This window comes from Panthera pardus, unplaced genomic scaffold, assembly GCF_024362965.1.
Source record: "Panthera pardus isolate Hobbes unplaced genomic scaffold, ASM2436296v1 HiC_scaffold_24, whole genome shotgun sequence".
NCBI lineage: Eukaryota > Metazoa > Chordata > Mammalia > Carnivora > Felidae > Panthera > Panthera pardus.
Window position 1 is genome coordinate 124,696,725 of NW_026526810.1, and position 20,049 is coordinate 124,716,773.

The 20,049-nt window shown below is 46.1% G+C and overlaps 1 protein-coding gene and 1 long non-coding RNA gene across 8 annotated transcripts in view; both read right to left on the bottom strand.

Moving 5' to 3' along the window:
* The window catches only part of FOXN3 (forkhead box N3), a 399,107-nt gene that overhangs the window by 163,744 nt on the left and 215,314 nt on the right, over positions 1 to 20,049 (bottom strand). For all 7 annotated transcript variants that reach the window (XM_053889698.1, XM_019461991.2, XM_053889699.1 and 4 more), the window contains one exon: positions 7,572 to 7,708. In XM_053889698.1, coding sequence (XP_053745673.1) covers positions 7,572 to 7,708 — 137 coding nt within the window. The remainder of the gene's footprint in view (positions 1 to 7,571; positions 7,709 to 20,049) is intronic.
* Positions 5,350 to 7,561, bottom strand: LOC109274440 (uncharacterized). The gene is made up of 2 exons (XR_002083618.2): positions 6,040 to 7,561; positions 5,350 to 5,671 (listed from the first exon to the last, which is right to left on the bottom strand). It is a non-coding gene; the product is annotated as an uncharacterized LOC109274440 (long non-coding RNA).

Here is a 20,049-nt window from a genome sequence, read left to right on the forward strand (position 1 = left end):
TCTATATATTAAGCACAAAGAAGCTTCCTATTGATTTTTTTTGTAATTTAATATTTTTTTAAACATTACTCTAAGCTGGGGCACCTGGGGGGCTCAGTCGGTTAAGCATCCAACTTCGGCTCAGGTCATGATCTCACACTTCGTGGGTTCGAGCCCCTCATCTGGCTCTGTGCTGACAGCTCAGAGCCTGGAGTCTGCTTCCGATTCTGTGTCTCCCTCTCTCTCTGCCCCTCCCCTGCCTACACCGTCTCTGTCTCTCAAAAATACATAAAAACACTTAAAAAAAATTTTTTTAATTACCCTAAGGGAAAAGTTGCAGTTTAAGAATACTCTTTCAAAAGACCTCACACCTCACTCACCCTCTTAAATTAAACTTACACCGACAAGCATATGGACTAAGAGAATTTAAAAAACTGTTTACTGTTTCCGTCAAATATATCGTTTACAAGTAAATATTCGAAAGGCAATTATGATGCAACTAATCTGAATCCTCAATGCTTCTTTCATGTTTGACCAAATTAAAATTTGCCATGACACGACAATCCAACAATTAAAGGCCTTCAGTGCAAACGCCTTCCGTGCAAGCTAAAGCTGACCTGATTGTGGTTTTACACTTCTTCTGCCAACAGTTAAATGCATACCTCTCTGAACAACTGGAATGAAAGAGGTCTTCTAAGTTAAAAAATTATTGGATGTTATCCAGGCAATGACTAAGCTCTTCCTTGCTGGGTGCAAATTCAGCATTTTAGCGAGGGAATTAACACAGTTATGTTAACAAGCTTAAGATTCTAAGGATTTTCTAATCTTCTAATTGTCTAAAAGGATGAGCTCCCCAAACACCTCCCGTTCCCCCCTCCTCCCAATGCAATCCCGCATCCGCCATCACCAGTTCCCTCCTTCAGCCAGAGTTCACTTACCGGGTGAGGAATCACTCATGACTTCATTACTTTGAATATATACTGGCCACTCTGTACAACTTCTATACCCTTAGTGGTATTACTCTGCCACGTTAGCATTTAAAAAAAAATCACAAAGAACGAGCAGAAAGCACATGAATAGGGCAGCAGGCAGGATAAAATAAAACCTTCTGCTGCGCCAGCACTAAAATCAGACACTTTCATTAAGACCCTCCATATCCAGACGCCAAAATCTTTGCAGAGGACGTTAATGTATTTTTTGCAGCTCACTAAATGGTCTGAAGAGGCAGAAAGAAACATAAAGCGCTAAATGGCAAGTTTGAATGTCCAGGATTTTTTTCCTTTAAAAAAAAAAAAAAGAGTAACAGCAACAGACACTTTAATGTTTTGACTCTCCAAATTTTCAAGTCATCCAAAACGTAATGCTTCAGACTTAAATCAAAGTCTTGTGGATTCTTCTAACTTCACATATGTTAGGCCACAACACATAAAATATAAAATATGCTGTCATTATTTTTAGAGTGAAGATATGTAAACAACAAATGGAAGGTGAGTTGAGGAATAAAAGTCCCCTCACTCAGGGTTCACTGTTCATCTACAGGCCAATCACGGCCAACCCATCACACACATCAGAGGCATATAAGACGCTGAGATATCTTTGTATATACCAAAGAAGCACAAAACCACACTGGCTCATTGTACGTTATCAAATTTCCCTTCCCTGAAAACTGATCATCCAGGAAACTCTCTATAAACCATATTTTTTGAATAATTATAAAACCTGTTTCCACCTATGGTGAGAGATGATTAAAGTGTTTCTTCTATAAACTGATTTTGGGTTGGTGCCTATACCAGAGAAGGTATTACGTAAGATCCATCCACATACATAATTTTTTAAAAACAATCTGCTGTCATAAACACTGTGATGAGACATCCGCTATTTACAGGGCACTAATCCAGTACTGTAAAATTTAAATGTCTCTACTGTAAGGCAGCAAAATCACAAAAGTTGAGGTCGCCCGCTGGGGAACTGTTTATTTAACCATCAGACATGGAGAAAGGTTAGAAAATGGGAATTTCCTAAAAAGATGGTGGGAGTATAGATTGGAACAGAGTGTAAAATTGGAAGGCAATCTGGCAATATCTATATCAAAAGCATTAAAATATGCATATCCTTTAACGAGAAATTCCTTGTGTAGGAAGGAGGGCATATGTAAGAAAAACCATCAAAATAGACAATAGGACTTTTCTTAAAGAGTGTGGGCACGAAACCCAAATATACCATCCCTCCCTCCTCTTTCCAGGCCTGGAGTCGGAAGGCCACGCTGGCAGTGGCTGGGTGTCCTAAAGGAAGCCGACTTGGCGTGGTCAGCTCGAGTTTCCTGAACTTGGCCATGGGGACCTTACAAAGAAAAGTTGGGTGCCATTTCACAAAAATAAAGTTACAAGAACTGTAGTGTCCAAATGACAGTCATGTCCTCTCGTGTGGCTCCAGGAGCTGCTACGGAGAATGAGGTAAAAGCAAGAGCTCCCGCTCACCAGCCCGCCAAACGTATGGTTAACGAGGATAGAGGCAGACATTAAAGAAGTCAGGCAAGAGCTTTTGTACAACTGCTGTGGTGACCTGACTTTTCACTACACCGAGAATGACGGGGATATTTAAAATTGATAAACTCAACTAGTGTGTGTGTGTGTGTTGGGGAACGCTTTTTCTTCAACAGCAGAGTTACAAAGACAGCACAGGGCTTCCCTGCGTCCTTCACTCAGTTCCCCCAAAGTTAAAAGCTTACATATTAGGGTGCGTTTGCCACAACTAAGGAGCCAACATTGGTACATTACCATCCACTAAACTCTACCATTTATTCACATGTCACTAGTTTCTCCCTAATGTCCTTTGGGCTCCAGGAACTTATCCAGGATAGCATATCACCCATTCAGCCTCCTCGGGTCTGTGACAGTTTTCTAGACTTTCCTTGCATTTCTTTCTTTCTTTCTTTCTTTCTTTCTTTCTTTCTTTCTTTCTTTCTTTCTTTCTTTCTTTCTTTCTTTTTAAAAATTTTATGTTTATTTTTGAGAGAGAGAGAGACAGAAGATGAGTGGGGGAGGGGCAGAGAGAGAGAGAGAGAGAGAGAAAGAGAGAGAGAGAGAGGGAGACACAGAATCTGAAGCAGGCTCCAGGTTTTGAGCTGTCAGCACTGGAGCCCAAGTCAGATGTTCAACCGACTGAGCCACCCAGGCACCCCCAGACTTTCCTTGCTCTTGATGACCTTGACAGCTTTGAAGGGTGCTGGACGGGTATTTTGTAGAGTGCCCACCTTCCCCCAACGCTGCCACCTTGGGGTCAAGACTACTGTCTGATGTTTTTCCCATGATTAAGCAGGGGTTATGGATTGGTGGGGGACCACCGAGGTGAACTGTCAATTCCACGACATCGTATCAAAGATGCGTGATATCAACTTCTTATCATGGACGTTAGCTGAGACCACTAGGCCAAGGTGCTGGGTGCCAGGTCTTCCGGCTATTAACTTGTTCTTCTGCTTCCTTCCATACTCACTCTGTGGAAGGAAGTCATTAAATGCAGCTACTTGGGGTGAGGAGTTAATAAGCGCCAACTCCAGGAGCAGAGGAGGCTCTACCTAAATCTGGAATTCTTTCGTACAGGAGACTTGTCTCGATACCCATTTACTTCTTCCATCATTTATTTGTATCGGTGTGGACTCACAGATATTTAGTTTATATCCTGGGTTATAACCCAACACTGTTATTTTGTTGCTCATATTGTCCCTGTTTTGGCCACTAGGACCTATTTCAGATTGTCTCCTTTGTCCCTTTGACATGCCCCATCGTTTTGTCTTTTCACTACCTCTTTACTTTTCTCCATATTCTTACCAGCAAAAATGCCTTACAAGGAAAAGAGCTGTTATGAGTGAGACTGTGTCCCCTCCCACCAAAATTCATGTTAAAGTCCTGGCCACCAGGACTTTCAGAATGTGACCTTTTGGGGGGAACAGAGTCATTGGGGGTCTAATTAGTTAAAATGAGATCATACTAAAGTAGGGTAGGTCACTCCACCAATATGACTCGTGTCCTTATGCAAAGGGGAAATTTGGGGGCACCTGGGTGGCTCAGTTGGTTAAGCATCTGACTCTTGATTTTGGCTCAGGTCATGATCTCACGGTTTAGGAGTTCGAGCCCCGCATCAGGCTCTGCACTGACAGTGTGGAGCCTGCTTGGGATTCTCTCTCTCCCTCTCTCTGCCCCTCCTCTGCTCATGCTCACTTGCTCTCTCTCTCTCTCTCTCTCTCTCTCTCTCAAAATAAATAAATAAATAACTTTAAACAGGGGGTAGGGGGTATCTGGACACAGCACACCAGGAGAACACCACATGAAATAAAGGCAGAGATCAAAGTGAAGCTTCTATAACCCAAGGAAGGCCAAAGAAGGCCAGCCAGCGCCACCAGATGCCAGGAAAGACGCTTGGAACAGATTCTCTCTCACAGCCTCACAAGGAATTAACCCTGCTGACATCTTTTTAATTTTTTCAATGTTCATTCATTTACTTTTGAGAGAAAGAGAGTGAGCACGAGCAGAGGTGGGGCAGAGAGAGAGGGGGAGAGAGAGAATCTCCTGGGTTGACAGCACAGAGCACGACACGGGGCTCGATCCCCACAGACCGTGAGATCACGACCTGAGCCAAAACCAAGAGTTGGACGGACGCTTCACCGACTGAGCCACGCAGGCGCCCCAGCCCTGCTGACATCTTGATCTCTGACTTCCAGCCTCCAGAACTAGGAGAACATAAATTTTTGTTGTTTAAGTCACTCGACTCTTGGCCCCAGCAGCCCCAGCAGACTAATAGAAGGGCCGATGTCACCGAGCTCTGCATTTCAGTCAAAAACAGTTTACGATTGTGGCATCCAAAGAAGCAGGTACAGAGGACCAGCCTAACACACATCCAAAAGGGTATCCTGGAAAACGGAGGCCTGAGTCTACGAGCTACAATATTGATTATCTCTCGTATTTGGCCATGAGTGATGGTGTGGGGCAGTCTTTTCAGATAGCTTTTCTTCCCGGCAGTCTTCAGCCACCTGCAGCTCGGTTTCGAGTTGCCGCCGTGCCAAGCACACGTGCAAATGCTAGCAATAACCACCCATCCGGTCTAATCACCATCTTCAGGGTGCTAAGTACCAGCTCCGTGAGAGCCAAGCACTTCCCAGGTGCCCCACACTGCAGTTCTGCGAGGGGCTGGCAAGGGATTCCCCGCATCACAGCAGACCTGCCAGATAAAATCACGCTGGCATTTCTGGTCCCTGTTTAATGACGTGCTTTGTCCCCCTTCCATCTTCCCTAAGTCACATCAACAAGTGGCCCAATGGCTTAGGATTGAACTGAATACCCCTTCGGTGTAAGCTATACAAACATTGTACAGTCATCCAGTACTGAGGATGTTTAGTACAAATTCACACACTAGAGGAGATGGGAGCAAAACCTAAGCCGTGAGATGAAGGGCAAGTGACTTGTCCTCAGACTTAAGACACGGACGAGGCAGTCTAGATAGAATCTGATTCACCATCTCACTCCACCTCCGGTGACCTTTATGGAGGTGACATCTGAGTGCCCGCATGGGTGGATGCAGAAACTTTAACTTCAGTCACCTGGGAGAAAAGGAACCGGAGGTGACAGAACAGGATCTGGAGTATTCGATCGGAAATTATTTTCATTACAAAAGCTCTGGTTTGTCCGCATTGTTATGCCTATATTAAAAAATCAAATGAAGTCATTAAGCTTAGGCCAGCTCAGAAAGCCTCTGCCTGAGTATGCAGTCCCTACGGCTCTACCATAATCCTTCAAATTATTAAATAATTACTGCGTTTCCCTTGGGGTCACATTTGGCAACAAAATACTGTCTAAATGAACCAGTGATATGACCCAGTGAGTAACACTTATGTTCTTAACTTCCTAGGAACAAAAGGATATGAAATACTTCCCAGATACACACTGGGGAGGAGAGTCAAGGGTGCTCTGTGGGGTCAGGAGGGTGGGAGGGAGGAGGAGGAGAATGACAAAGGAACGTGAGAATCTAAGGGAAATTCCAGAAAGTATCGTCGCGTCCCCCACCAACCTCGGATATCAGCAATTCTCCGATCCCGGTTCCCTTCCATTTCAGGAGTAGCTACAGCCACGAGGAAAAAAACCAAACATATGGCTCTGTCCTTCTGGACATTTCTACAATGTTGGCTGGGTTGCTTCGGAAAATCCCATTTTATCTCCTACAGCTATATGACCTCAAGTTGTCATTTCCAATAAAGTATGCTTGCACTGATTTTTATGAACACGGACAAAAGCCGCTACAACCTTTTCGTCCCCCCCACCAAATCTTTCAAACCAACTGTAGTTGCTATGTAGGGTTATTTGTTCCTAAGGCAACAGCGTATATCTAAGTACTAATGGCCTGTCCTTTTGCCAGGCAACAAACAGCCTTGTGATGCAACTGCACCTGTCTCGGCTACGCGTTACTATGGAGATGCTCCAGTTGCTATGGCTACCATCACGCTAATCGCCTAGCAAAGGCAGACATACAGCAGTCTTCTCGGAGAGCCCAGCTGTTCCTCCGCGTCTCTTGCTGAAGACTGATTGTCTGGGGCCTGTGATGGAATGCTTCTCAACTAAGATGCACAAGAACTTCATTAATGCGGTTTCAGAGGATCACTTTGTGCTCCCCTCTGCACAGCAAACACCAGACTAGGGAGAGAATCTGCAAAACAAGTGGACTATAAAACTACTGAGATCTACGAACCCACGCCATCCCTCATTGACATAAACTTGTAGTCCAAGGATAATTTCTCTCAACCGGGTGGTTACAGCAGAAGCACTTCTTTACGTGAAAGGAAAAAAATTTTTTGGCAGGAGTGAGGGATGTATTTCCAACCCAAGCACTATGTGATAGCAAATCTATGGTAAAATTTGTATCTGGTATGTGGCTATTTTTTTGGAATCTGCCATTAACACCCCCCCCCCCTTTTTTTTAAGTGACAAGCTTCCTATCCTCCCTTCCAATTACATTTGTGTAAAAATGGCACCCATGACCTCACTGTCTCAAAACAAATGGGCATGGCAGGGGGAACAAAAGTCTCCATTGTTCTCTGCGATTCTCCTTGAAGAGGCAAACACCAAGTAACCACAACAAAATGATCCCTCTGGAGCACCGTCTACATGGAGACCAGGAATGACAACAATCAACGAGTCCTTCAGTGAATACCTGTAGACGCTTTCGGTCGGCTGCTGGGAAGACGGAATCCCTTACCTGGCTCGTTCCCGTACGTCTATCCCAACAAACTGTGACACACTGAGATGTTAAAGCTGTCAACTTTTCTTTGTAAATGTTTCTACCCAGGAAGACAGTATTTCACCCACCAAGAAGCCTTCTGAGCGCATTCCTCCGAAGCAGCAGAAGCGGGAAGGTTTGCAGGAAATACAACAATGGGTATGCCTCCAGTAATATTTTATTCCTTTCTCCTTTATCTACAGTTATTTTTCATATTGTACAGTCTATTGAATTAGGTTCAGTGCCTGTCTCGGCCAAAATAATGCAACTTCAGTAAACCAAAAAAACCAAAAAACCAAAAACCAAAAAAACCCCTCTGGATTGCTTACCTTTGATACGCCTGAGGAGAGGCAGGGGGTGTATTGAACACGTGTGAGTATGGGTGGTAAGGTGTCTTTTTCAAAGCCTGAATTAGATTTTGTCTATACTCTGGGTCTATGCACCACAAGGACCCTTTCCCAATGCTCTGCAAAGAAAATGAAAACATAAAAATGATTAATAGAAGAAACACCCGGGATTCGGCAGCAAGTAGATGAATCGCAATTACCACAGTTACTTATTTTTAAGAGCCTCTCGCTTATTTTTTGGCGTTTGCTAGCCAGAAATACGGAATGTCGTCCCCTGACAATGCAGCACCATAAAACGCACTTCAGCCTTACCTGGATTAAGTCTGACAGACGAAATGAACATGTTATTACCAGGTGGTGCTGATACAATAATATTGTAATTTTCCTACCCTGCCGGCCCCCAAACTCAGACTCCTTTATTATTTCTCAGTGTCAACTCTGAAGGACGTGTGTATTCTCTTCTAGAAAATGAGTTTTAGATTTGTCAGATTTCAAATGTGGAAAGCAAAGGAGGGCTGGGTACCTCAAAACTCCCATCTCTGCTGTAAAAAAAAATGCGAGGGTTATGTTTTTGAGCCATATTATTTCGGTACCACTTCACAAAAAAAAACAGAAAAGGAATCGACTTGTTTTTTTCCTACTTACAAAAGAATGACATTTAAGCTTCCAATGGAATTCTGTAATTACCTTCCCCGAGAAACAAAAGAACTCAGGCAGCAGCGGTTAAACCTAAGCCAGAAGCCAGTAGCTATTTTCCGGATGCCTCAGTTCATAGACCTAAAGGAGTCGAATCTTTAGAAGTCCAACTTTAGAATGCAAATTTTCTAAAACTGGTTCCATGGAAAGACTCGCTCTGAGGCCCGCTTTCGGTCTGTGGACAGCATTTTTTTTTTTTTTTTTTCAACGTTTTTTATTTATTTTTGGGACAGAGAGAGACAGAGCATGAACGGGGGAGGGGCAGAGAGAGAGGGAGACACAGAATCGGAAACAGGCTCCAGGCTCCGAGCCATCAGCCCAGAGCCTGACGCGGGGCTCGAACTCACGGACCGTGAGATCGTGACCTGGCTGAAGTCGGACGCTTAACCGACTGTGCCACCCAGGCGCCCCTGTGGACAGCATTTTTATTAAGAAAGAAAAGTCAAGTCCATCCTGAGAGGCCCACTGAACTGGCAGTGTGCCAACGGGCAGTCACTACTCCAACTGTATGCTTTCAAAAGTGACCGAATGTACCCAAGCGGTTTGATAAGGTCGTTTGTAAATATTTACTGATTTGGAGAGAAAAGAAGTCAAATTACATAAACCCGCGCCCACCCCATGCTTGCAGCCAAGGGACTGACTCTCTTATTTTCAGAACTATTGTACTACAGGAACATTCAGAAAGCAAACAATAAAACTGTTTAACTATTAGAGGGGGGAAAATCTCCAAGAAAATCCCTTACAAGGAAAACAAAAATTAAGTTATTCCTAAAAACCTTTTTTTTTCCTAATTTTTTTTTTTAATTTATTTTTGAGACAGAGAGAGAAAGAGCATGAGCAGGGAAGGGACAGAGAAAGAGAGGGAGACACAGAAGCCGAAGCAGGCTCCAGGCTCCGAGCTGTCAGCACAGAACCCGACACGGGGCTTGAACGCATGAACCGTGAGGTCATGACCTGAGCCAAAGTCGGATGCCCAACCGACTGAGCCACCCAGGCGCCCCTATTCCTAAAATCTTTAAAGAGGCTTTTAAAAATTTATATTTCAGTCATGAGTTCAGCAAGTAGTTTACTCACAAACTTATTCGCAGAACCCATTAGAATTCTTTACTATCACAACATCAGTGAGCAGTGGATCTGGAATTAACTCTTTCTGGTGCCTTATGAACAGAGAATTGCTCAAAGCCAAGGAGAGAAGGGGGGCTGGAGCCTCTGGTCACCCCACCCTCCACGCCCAGGGTGCAGGCCTGAGCCCAAACACGGGTCCCGGTCAGGCCGACCAGCCTAAGCTGAACACCAACGTTCCAGTTTCACCATCTGGAGGTCTAAAGACATGAAAAATGTCAACTTTGAAAAATCCAACGTCCTTAAGTGGCCTTTCCTTTCATGTGTACATTTTCAAACCCGGAACAGTTTAGGGGCATGGATGAGACTTTCCCGGTAAAGCAGGCAGGCCACCAAATGAGCTGCCAGGTTGGAAAAGAGATGCAAAGCACTCTTTCTAGAAGAGGGAGGGGCAGACCGGTAACTACCAAATTTGGATGACGTGAAACAAACCAAAAGCTAGTAACTCCTGGGCAGATGGGGGTCCTGGCCTGATTCCATTGGAGCCCCATGCAGTGAGCCCTGCAAGGCCCCTAACCAGCAACCGGGGGAGGCCAGGACCCTCGTGCAACCCAAACATTCCCGCAACGAGATCATCTCTGTTCTGAGAACCTAACTGCTTTTGTTTTCATCAAGGTGGCTCTCAGGGTGGGGCCGTCTATTCTTACAGGGAATAAAATTATGACAAAGAAATGAAGGACAACTGGCCCTCTTGGGCAAATAACAATAAGCCAAGAATGTGGTTTCTCCTAACCCTGACCTAAGTATCTTTTTTATTACACTACATTACTATTTACCAACTACAGGGAAAAAACCCACAGGTGCCGGGAAGGGGGAGGTTGCAAGGTAAGTGATCCAGGTGCAAGAAGCAGGGGGAGGTACAGTCAGAACTAGGAATTCTGGGGCCAGAGAGACGCTTCCTGTGTGGTCCTGGGAAAATCAGGGTCCCCAGAAAGTCTCGGCTTCCTCCTTGGCAAAACAAAGACCCCCTCCGCCAGGGATGGGTGTGAGGGCCAGCAATGGCATGATGTAAACACCTGTAACAGGTGCCTAGAGGTACTCAATAATGGTGGATGACGTCACGAACGTCTCCTTTCTGACAGAATAAAGGGAGCGAGGCTGGCTCTCCAATGCCTTTTGCTAAATCAAATCTGATTTTCCCAAAGCCGACCCTCATAAAAGCAGCACCAAGTTCCAAGTGGCAGTGGGAGGAGCCGCCAGCAGATTCACTGTTGGTCCGGGCTCAGCAAACCCACCCTGAAGAGCTCTTCTGCTTTCTACGATGCTCCCTTTATTTCCATCCGTGCCCCCACCTGCCTTCTATGCACCACCTGTTCTATGTACTCGCTACCGTAACTCCTCCCGTGCTCAGAAAGCCAATTCTGACTCACAGGAGCCTAGCTGCTAGAAGTTTTCTTTTACCCGGGTCTTAAGGGGTGACCACCAAGCCCAGGCTTAATTTCAAGCTGGTCGGCACATATTTGCAACATTCATTCACTGCAGACGGTTGCTTTGGGTCATAATGATTCCTCCCTTGATCAGTTCTGCATTTCACTGGGAGAGAGACGTGGGATGGCTGATTGGTTTTCACAGACCAGACGTGAATGTCAGTATCTCGTACTTAGAATTTCCAAAGGGAGAAAAACAAACAACAAAAAAAGCATCTTTGGGACACACCCATGGGGACACTCATCTGTCTACTCCAATGACTGTAGAGCTCGAAAGGAACAGAAAGTGTCTGGCATTGCATCTCGTGCAAATATCCTCCTTGGTCTCACGTAACAGTTCAGAAGAGTAAAAAGGGTGACTTGAAAAAAATTTTAATGGAAATATGCACACAGAGAAATACTCAAGTTTCTTAGGCCAGGAAAAATTACATTTAATGCCCCTAACAGGGGAAAGGCAGCTGAAATTTGATCATAGCTGTATAATACATTTAGAGTCAGGGCTTTTACAGAAATTTCTGCATCCTCTCTGAAGAATAGGGATTTTTTTTTTTTTTTTTTTTTTTTTTTTTTTTACTGTGACAACTGTGGGAGCCATGCATCAATTAGGGTTAAGGAATTCTAAATAATAAGAAAGATCTTCATTCAGAGACACATTTTTGTGTATATGCGTTCTTTAAGATGACATTTATATACCTACGTGTATATAGAGAGGAAAATGTCTCCGAATGAAGATCTTTCATACACACACATATATAGCTCGAAAAAAACTAACGTGAAAAAGTAGAGGGAAAAAAAAATAAATTAAGTAAGAAGATACGGATGAGGCCAAGTTTTGTTTTTTAATTAAAAAGCACCTGGAGAATAATAGACATCTCCCTGTTAGCAATAAAAAACACATCAGTACCCAAGAAGAAAAAAAAGACAAGAGCCTGTATTGTAGAAAGAACTGATTAGTTAGAAAGGTTAAAAAAGAGAGAGAGAGAGATAAGAACAACAACTAAATTAAGTCTTAAATCTAACTTCTAAAGATAACATTTTCTCCGAGATGTCTCTAGCAGCTCGTGAATCTGTCCCCCGCCCCCATCCCCACCCACCCCCGCTACAGTAATTTGGACCTGCACACAGCACTTGTCTGTCTGTCTGCCTTACATACGGGTCTTCATCTGTGGGCTCTGCACTAGGTTGTGAATCCCTGAGGATAAGCACCAAATTTTAAAGATTATTTTCAAACTGTGGGCTGTCATATTAATGGGTCCTGAAATCGACGTAACAGGTCACCACCAGCATTGTGTTAATGGAACAGAACAGAACCAAACAGATCAGACTAGAAAACATGTGTAGTAAAGTGGTATTTTGTGAAATGGGCATGTGTCTATGCATGGAACATAACAGATCACAAGGTAACAGACACTTCTTACTTGGATTCTGGGTCAAAGAAGTATGGTCAACACTGGTCTAGGACAACAATTCCCCCCCCTTCCCCCCCCCCCTCCCCCGCGCGCCCCTGCCCCCTTCTCATTATTTCTGAGGGATAAAGCCCGCTTCCAGCAGTAATGCAGGACTCTCTCATGACAGCCAATGCAGAGGAGAGGAGCCGTCCTTGGGAAAGGGAGATCATAAGGCGGGAGCCATGTCAATTTGGAGCAGGGAGCTGGACAGGTGTTCTTGGTGCATTTGAAATGATTCTTCTAGATGTTTCTGATACGCCATTTCCGAAGGTGTTTCCACCGCCACCTACCCTTGTTCATTCCCTCCTCCATACGGCACCCACTCCACGCCAGGTGCCATGGGGGTCACACTAGTGACTACACACAATGCAAAAAGGTGCTACTCTCTTGAAGCTTGGATTCAAGTACGACAGCAAGTAAGTAAATGAAGAGATAAATAGGCAAGATCATACAGACAGACCATAATGCCTGCCGTGAAGGAAATAACGAGCAATGGGTTCGAAGACTGGAACTTGCCGCCATAGGAAGAATAAATGGGTTGGAAGGTCTGTTAGGAGCTGATGCCACAGCCTGGGCCTGAAGTGGCCGGGTGGCAGCAGAGGAGGAGGAGGAGGAGGAGGAGGAGGAGGAGGAGGAAGAAGGACAGCTTCAGGATGTATTCTGGAGAACCACCTGGTCCTGGCAACGGATTAGAAGTGGCAGGTAAAGAAGAAAGAAGAAGAATGGTTCAGTTTGTGCAACGAATTGGGTCAAAGATTGGGAGGGGGGAAATCTGGTGCTCATCTGAACATATAACTTTTGACCTGCCTATGAATTAAAAACAGCCGATCGCGGTACTTGAATGACGTTGCTGGACACCCATTACCTCTCTTCCCTCTGTTGTAGACCCACTGACCATCCCCCCCCACCCCCCCCACCCCCCATTTATAGCAAAAGCTCAGTGATGTAGAAAGGTAGATCTACGGTGGGCTGCCTTTCAAGGTCTAACATCAACTGATTTTCTACAGCTGATTCTTCTACAGCAGGGGCCGGTCAGAGGAAATGTGTTAGTCGTTGAAGGCCACGCGGTCTCTGTTGCAACTACTCTGCCGTTGTCCAACAAAAGCAACCACAGACTGTGGCAACCGCAGATGTGGCTGTGCTTCCGTAAGACTTGATTTATAAAAACACAACCCGCCGTTGCCCCTGTCCCACCGCTCCTATACTCGAACCCAGGGCTCAGACTCTAAACTCCTGCAGCTGTGGGAACCGAACACCAGGTGAGGAGTCTTCAGGGGCTAGGAGAGGTGGGCTGGTGCTGTGGGATTGGGGAGGGGGAAGTCAAGTGCTCGAAGGCAGGAAAGGGGGTCACGCGGGGGGGGGGGGGAGGAGGAGGCGCAGATGGGCTAAGTCAGCCTGTCGTGACATGAATACAACTCGTTGAGCCGGCACAGCTCAGCTCCCTCTGATTCTCTGGGTCTCAGTTTCTCCTCTTTAAAGTAGATGGTCAGACTCAATCATCCCACAGGCTCATACCCTTATGCTGTGAGAATGTGTTGCTACAGTCTCGTTAGTGGATCCGGGCCTTCATCTCTCTGTCTCCTTCCTGGCGTTTTACTCACTTGTAGCTTTTATAAACGGGGAGCCCCCAGAGTTGACATTTGTCACCCAGTTGCCATTCTAACCCAACATGAACAAAGTTGTCCTGGGATCTGGAAGGCGGGCTTAAAAATCGTCTGGAAACAGCTCCTGCTGTATGTAGCCTCCCCAGAGCTGGTCCCAGGGCACAAGAATGTTTCCACCCCTCACCCCCCCACCCCTGCCACTCCTCCTCTACTCTGGAGCTGACTCCTGTGCAGGCTCCTTGGGGACAGGCTGGCATAAAGGAAGAAGGGAGAGAAAGGAGGGGGAGGCTAGTGGAGGGGCCAGCAGGTGCTGCTACTCTCCTGGTTGCAAGTTCCCTCCTTCCCCACAAAAGCCATCCTCGGCCCCTAGACAAGGCCGAATCCAGACTTGAACAGGTCACAAACCTGGCCCAACTTCCCTGGGCCTAATCAAAGAATCCCCCTTGGGACCTTGGCTCTCATTCTGAAGCAGGTCATTTGACACTTGGGATCATGACACACCATGACATAAAGGCAGGGTCCACTTTTTAGGGTGCAGGACCCCCCCCCCCCCGCCAGAGGAAGACAAACAATAAACAACTCTGAAAGACTGCGTAAGCTAACCCAAGGGCTACAGGACAACAGAGGAGAAAGAGGAGCCCCCCACACACAGTCCTAGGTCAGCCCCTCCCGCAGACCCACTCAAGTGCACAACACACACACACACACACACACACACACACACAGTCCTCGACCAGCCCCTCCTGCAGACCCACTCAATGCTCACACCCCCTGTGCAGGGCAGCCCCCCAGCAGAACACGCAGCCTCAGAGACGGTTCTCACCTTCCCACCAAGCCCCCTACACAGTCTCTCTCCCTTGCGTTCGCACTTCCTGGGCCTGTCGAGATGGTGAAAGACAAATACGCCCATGTGCCCGTGAGAGGGGCCAAAAGCAATGCCAGGGCTTTCCTGGGGAGCATTCCAGAATGCATCCCACACGTGGCTCCGAATCAACTGAGGGATTGAACCTATACGGTTCTTGTCTACACTGCTACCCTGCTGTGTTACTGGATATAAACCACTTGTCCTCTCGGACTGGCAGCTTTTTCACCTCCACATTAGAGGTAATACTATCTTCTCTGAGTCACGTTGGGCCTAAATGTGGTCATGCGTAGAATGTACCTAACACTGTACCCAGTGCTTAAAAGCCAGTTAATCAATTCAATTCTCCTCTCTGTCAAAGGAAGTCACAGGAGAAGCCGGGTGATACTAAAAAAAGAGACAGAGAGAGAACAGAGAAAAGTTATGCTAACAGATGACCATGACCTCGTACCCCAGCAAAATGCTTGGCAAATGAGTGATTCGTAGAGGCCCTTTTTGTTCTAAAATTCTGTCGTTTATAATCTAAAGACATCAAGGGGGGTTTTTAAATTTTAAAATACGAAGCAAATGATCTGAGGAACTAGCCCAGTACATGAAAGAGAGAGGCAGAAAGAGAAAGAACAAAACTAATCACGGAGAATTTTTATCCACAGAGATGGCTGGCTGTTCATTTCCCACAACAAAACAGATCACTGCTCCAGAAGAAAGATTTTTTTTTTTTTAAACGTTTATTTATTTTTGAGACAGAGAGAGACAGAGCATGAACGGGGGAGGGGCAGAGAGAGAGGGAGACACAGAATCCGAAGCAGGCTCCAGGCTCTGAGCCATCAGCACAGAGCCCGACGCGGGGCTCGAACTCACAGAGCACGAGATCGTGATCCGAGCACGAGATCGTGACCTGAGCCACCCAGGCGCCCCAGGAAGAAAGATTTTAAAAAGAGAAGTCACATCAGACACTTGGATCTCCCTAACAACTTTGCAGCGTTGTCCTGGTTTAAATGCCCCACTGCGTTCTCCCCTCTCCCTCTCTCTCTCTTTTTTCCCCCCCCAAAGGAAGAGGGATGAAAAAAGAGAAATTACACCCCTGGTCCAGACAGAAGTTTCTCTCAACCCACCCCCTGTGCCTCAGTCCTGCTCCACCCCAGGGTCGGGGGGGGGAGCCCCTGCAGGCAGGGAGGGCAGACCCCGAGGCTTTGAGGACCATGCCAGCCTACTGGCATCAGGAGCTGGAAACAGAGCCGCTGATGGTTACAGCCACCGAACAACGTGTCCTCTATGGAAGTCTCCCCCACTCCTGCAGCCGTCTTGCTATTATTTTACAGACGTGCTCCGAAAGCTACAAAGATGGAATCATGACAAAGAGGCCACTTGTGCAATACGCAGATACAGGAGCTGTGTGATGGTTGTTAAGGCCCCACGGCTCTGTCGGGAGCACGCTTCGGCCACCTCGGAACACCCCCTTCCTTCGTGAGCATACACGGGCACGGGGGCGAGGGAACACAAGAAGGGACAGGTGGGCAAGGACCATTTTCAGACACATGGGAAATGTTTCGTCTGCAGTGGAGACGCTGGGCAGGCTCCGTGAATCGATCATTTCCTTGCATTAACACCTAAATAGAACCAAAAGAAACCCAACATGTGCCTTAAAACCAAATTAATCTCTAGGAAAAGCCAGGTGTGGGGAAGTGGGCGGGACCTGTGGAAGGAAGGCAGTCGGTTCACTAGAGGTTAGGAGGGCTTTGGTGTCATTTGCTCGGTCACTTGCTATCTGCGGGAGCGGCTTTCTTCTCTTGCCCTCCACCACCCATCAGTGCAGGTCAACTGGGGCGGGCTGAGGGCGAGCCCGAAGCACGCAACTCATGCAGGCTGCTGGAGCTGGGAAGTGGGTTGAAATGAGCTCTCTCTCGCACTGTCTACACTACTGCTTCCCGACTGCCAAAGGCAGGCGACGAGAGCTCAGTGCACCAACATCAATAACAAAATGATCAACAAACATCCAAGATATGTTTTCTGATAAATACTGTCAAACTCCACTTCCTTGGAGCTTCTAACAAGGAAAAGGGAACACGCACACCCACACAGACACACACGTGTACCCCCTCCTACTCCACATCGGAAGGCCAAAGCATTGGCATCTGTAAGATCACTGCTTTTATACAATTAAACCTTGGGTTCTTCCAAATTAGTTTTGCCAATCTGCCGTTTGGGGACCGTCCGCAAATAAGGGTTAACGATTCTCCCCTATCTGAAGGACAGCATTACCTGGGCAGGCTGAGAAGGAAAACAGACACACAGAGAGGTTTAAAAAACTTTCAAACACTTGCAAAACAAAAGGGAAGTGTAAGAAGCTGGTTGTTTTATACACTTCTAGTAATAGGCCACAGCACTTCAAAGAGCTGAATTCAAATGAATTCAAGATATTGTGTGACATCAATATATTATGTGGCCACACACACACACACACACACACACACACACACACAAAGTATATGGATAGATAAGAAAATTCTTCATGACCATGTAACTGCTAACAACTTTATTAGAGCAATGAGGATATGCAAATATAGCAGGTTTTATTTGTCACCTGATATAGAACAAGAGTGAACAGTGATGTGATAGAATTGTCCAAGATGTGGATATACTCCTTTTTACAATTTTTTAAATAACAGCTGTTTGTATTGTACCCACAATCTTAAAATAAAAATTGCATAAGCAAATTATAAAGAGGACACATGGGGGGGCGCCTGGGTGGCTCAGTCGGTTGAGCGGCTGACTTCGGCTCAGGTCATGATCTCACGGTCCGTGAGTTCCAGCCCCGCGTCAGGCTCTGTGCTTATGGCTCAGAGCCTGGAGCCTGTTTCAGATTCTGTGTCTCCCTCTCTCTCTGACCCTCCCCCGTTCATGCTCTGTCTCTCTCTGTCTCAAAAATAAATAAACGTTAAAAAAAATTTTTTAAAAATAAAAAAAATAAACATCTGACATTTGTCATGTAGCCAAGTATATATATTTATCGAGAAAGGTGACAGATGCTGCTGCTCCTGCGCTGGCGATAATGACGATTACAGTGCGCACAACAATGGCACTCTTACACCTTGATGAACTCTTTTTTTATGCTTGGTTGTTTTATTATATAAAAAAAATTTGGTGGGGGGGGGGGGAGCGCCTGGGTCGCCCTTGGCTCAGTCGGTTGAGCGTCCGACTTCGGCTCAGGTCATGATCTCACAGTCCATGAGTTCAAGCCCCGTGTCAGGCTCTGTGCTGACAGCTCAGAGCCTACAGCCTGCTTTGGATTCTGTGTCTCCCTCTCTCTCTGACCCTCCCCCGCTCATGCTCTGTGTGTGTGTGTCTCTCTGTCAAAAATAAATAAACATTAAAAAAAATTTTTTTTTAAATAAAAAAATAAAGAGGATACATGGTAGAACAAAAGACACGTTAGATTGCCTTTTCATGCTTTTTAAAAATTTTTTTCAGTTTCTTTATTTTGAGAGACAACACATGCGCAAGTTGGGGAGGGGCAGAGAGAAAGAGAGACAGAATCCCAAGCATTCTCCTCATCATCACTGCAGAGCCCGACGTGGGGCTCGAACTCAGGAACTGTGAGATCACAACCTGAGCCAAGATAAAGAGTCAGAGACTGTGCTGCCCACGCGCCCCCAGGCTTGGTTTTTTTTTAAGTTGACAAGGCAAACTAACTTAAAGCTAATAGGTATGAAGGGAGGTAAATGTACCATTTACGGCATTGACAGAAACAGAAACTCAGTTATTTGAGAAGTTCAAACCCCAGGAAGGGACTTTTATAAACAGATCATATGAAGGGTAGAGGCGAACAGATGACAGCCAGCTCTAGTTCTGGATTGAACTTGCACTCTTTCCAGAACCTCTTTCTTTTTTTAAAAAAAAATTTTATATATCTTTAAATGTTTATTTTTTATAGGCAGAAAGAGCACGAGGGGGGAAGGAGTAGAGAGAGACAGACAAACAGAATCTGAAGCAGGCTCCAGGCTCTGAGCTGTCAGCACAGAGCCCGACACGGGGCTCGAACTCACAAACCGTGAGCCGAAGTCAGACGCTTAACCGACGGAGCCACCCAAGCACCCCAGTACCTCTACTTTCTTTAAAGAGATTCAGACGCTGCAAAATGATAAGTAACGCAGTCATCTTTTATGGAGGGTAATAAAGGCACATGTGGGCCTGACACACACAGACATCCACGGCCGGGTTACATCTGGCGACCTCGTGCCACTTTATCTGCTGGTCGCCAGTAGTTACTCATCTATTTTTAAATGTTCCGATATGATCTTATCTAACTGGCACACATCATTTGATCACCTTATTTCCATAACTAAAAGTTGTTGAATGTACCTGGCCAGGTAGAAGTTACAGGGTGTGTGTGTGTGTGTGTGTGTGTGTGTGTGTATGTGTGTGTGTGTGTACTGGGTTGGAACTTAATAGTTATGGCATTGTATTTTGCAAAAAAAAAAAAAAATCGTATAAACCCTCTCTCTCGGGAAAACATGCACACAGGGTTGTAGGTGTGTTTATATGTTTGCTTTGTCAGGGATGGCCACTGGCCACGGTTCCAACCAGTCACCGCTCTCTCTCATTCATGGTCCACAAGGGGCCTTTGCTGGGTTCCTAGGCTGGGAATCCAGCTTTTGGCAAACCATCTTGCTGTAGAGCCAACGTGGCCCACCTAGAGAGGGACAAAGTGCCTTGCCAGCACCTTTAAATTTCAGCACGAGTGTTCTAACACTAAAGGAGACCCTTTCAACAAATGGTGCTTGAGCACAGGCTGATGTTACGGCATCTGCTGCAAAGACAAATCTGAAGCCATCCCCAACCCAAGTGGGAGAAGCGACAAGGAGCAAGTGACACCCTAAATGTTATGGATTCCTTTTCAAATAGTCAAGATGTGGACAGAGCCTGCAGGACTGGAGGGCAAGGCTGAATTTGCTGGCGGGGGGTGGGGGGAGGGCAGGAAAATTGCAGGTGAGCAGAGGCAGATCCAGAACTCCAAAAGGAACTGAGACCTCACGGAGCCCTAGGCAAACAAAGGGAGGGGAGAAGAATGGGGTGGGGGTGGGGGGGTTGGACTGAGAGAATGAACTAATCATGTGATTGGCACTCAGGGAAACATTTAAGTAAACAGAATCTACCCCAAAAGACTAGCTGACCTGGACCCTGGGAATCACATGAAAACCGTGGCAAAGGCTGAAGCTACCCGACCCAGCAGCCACCTAGGGCCACGGCACGATGGTGTCTAAACCTTCCTCTTGGCCTCACTCGGAGTCTCCTTGAGGC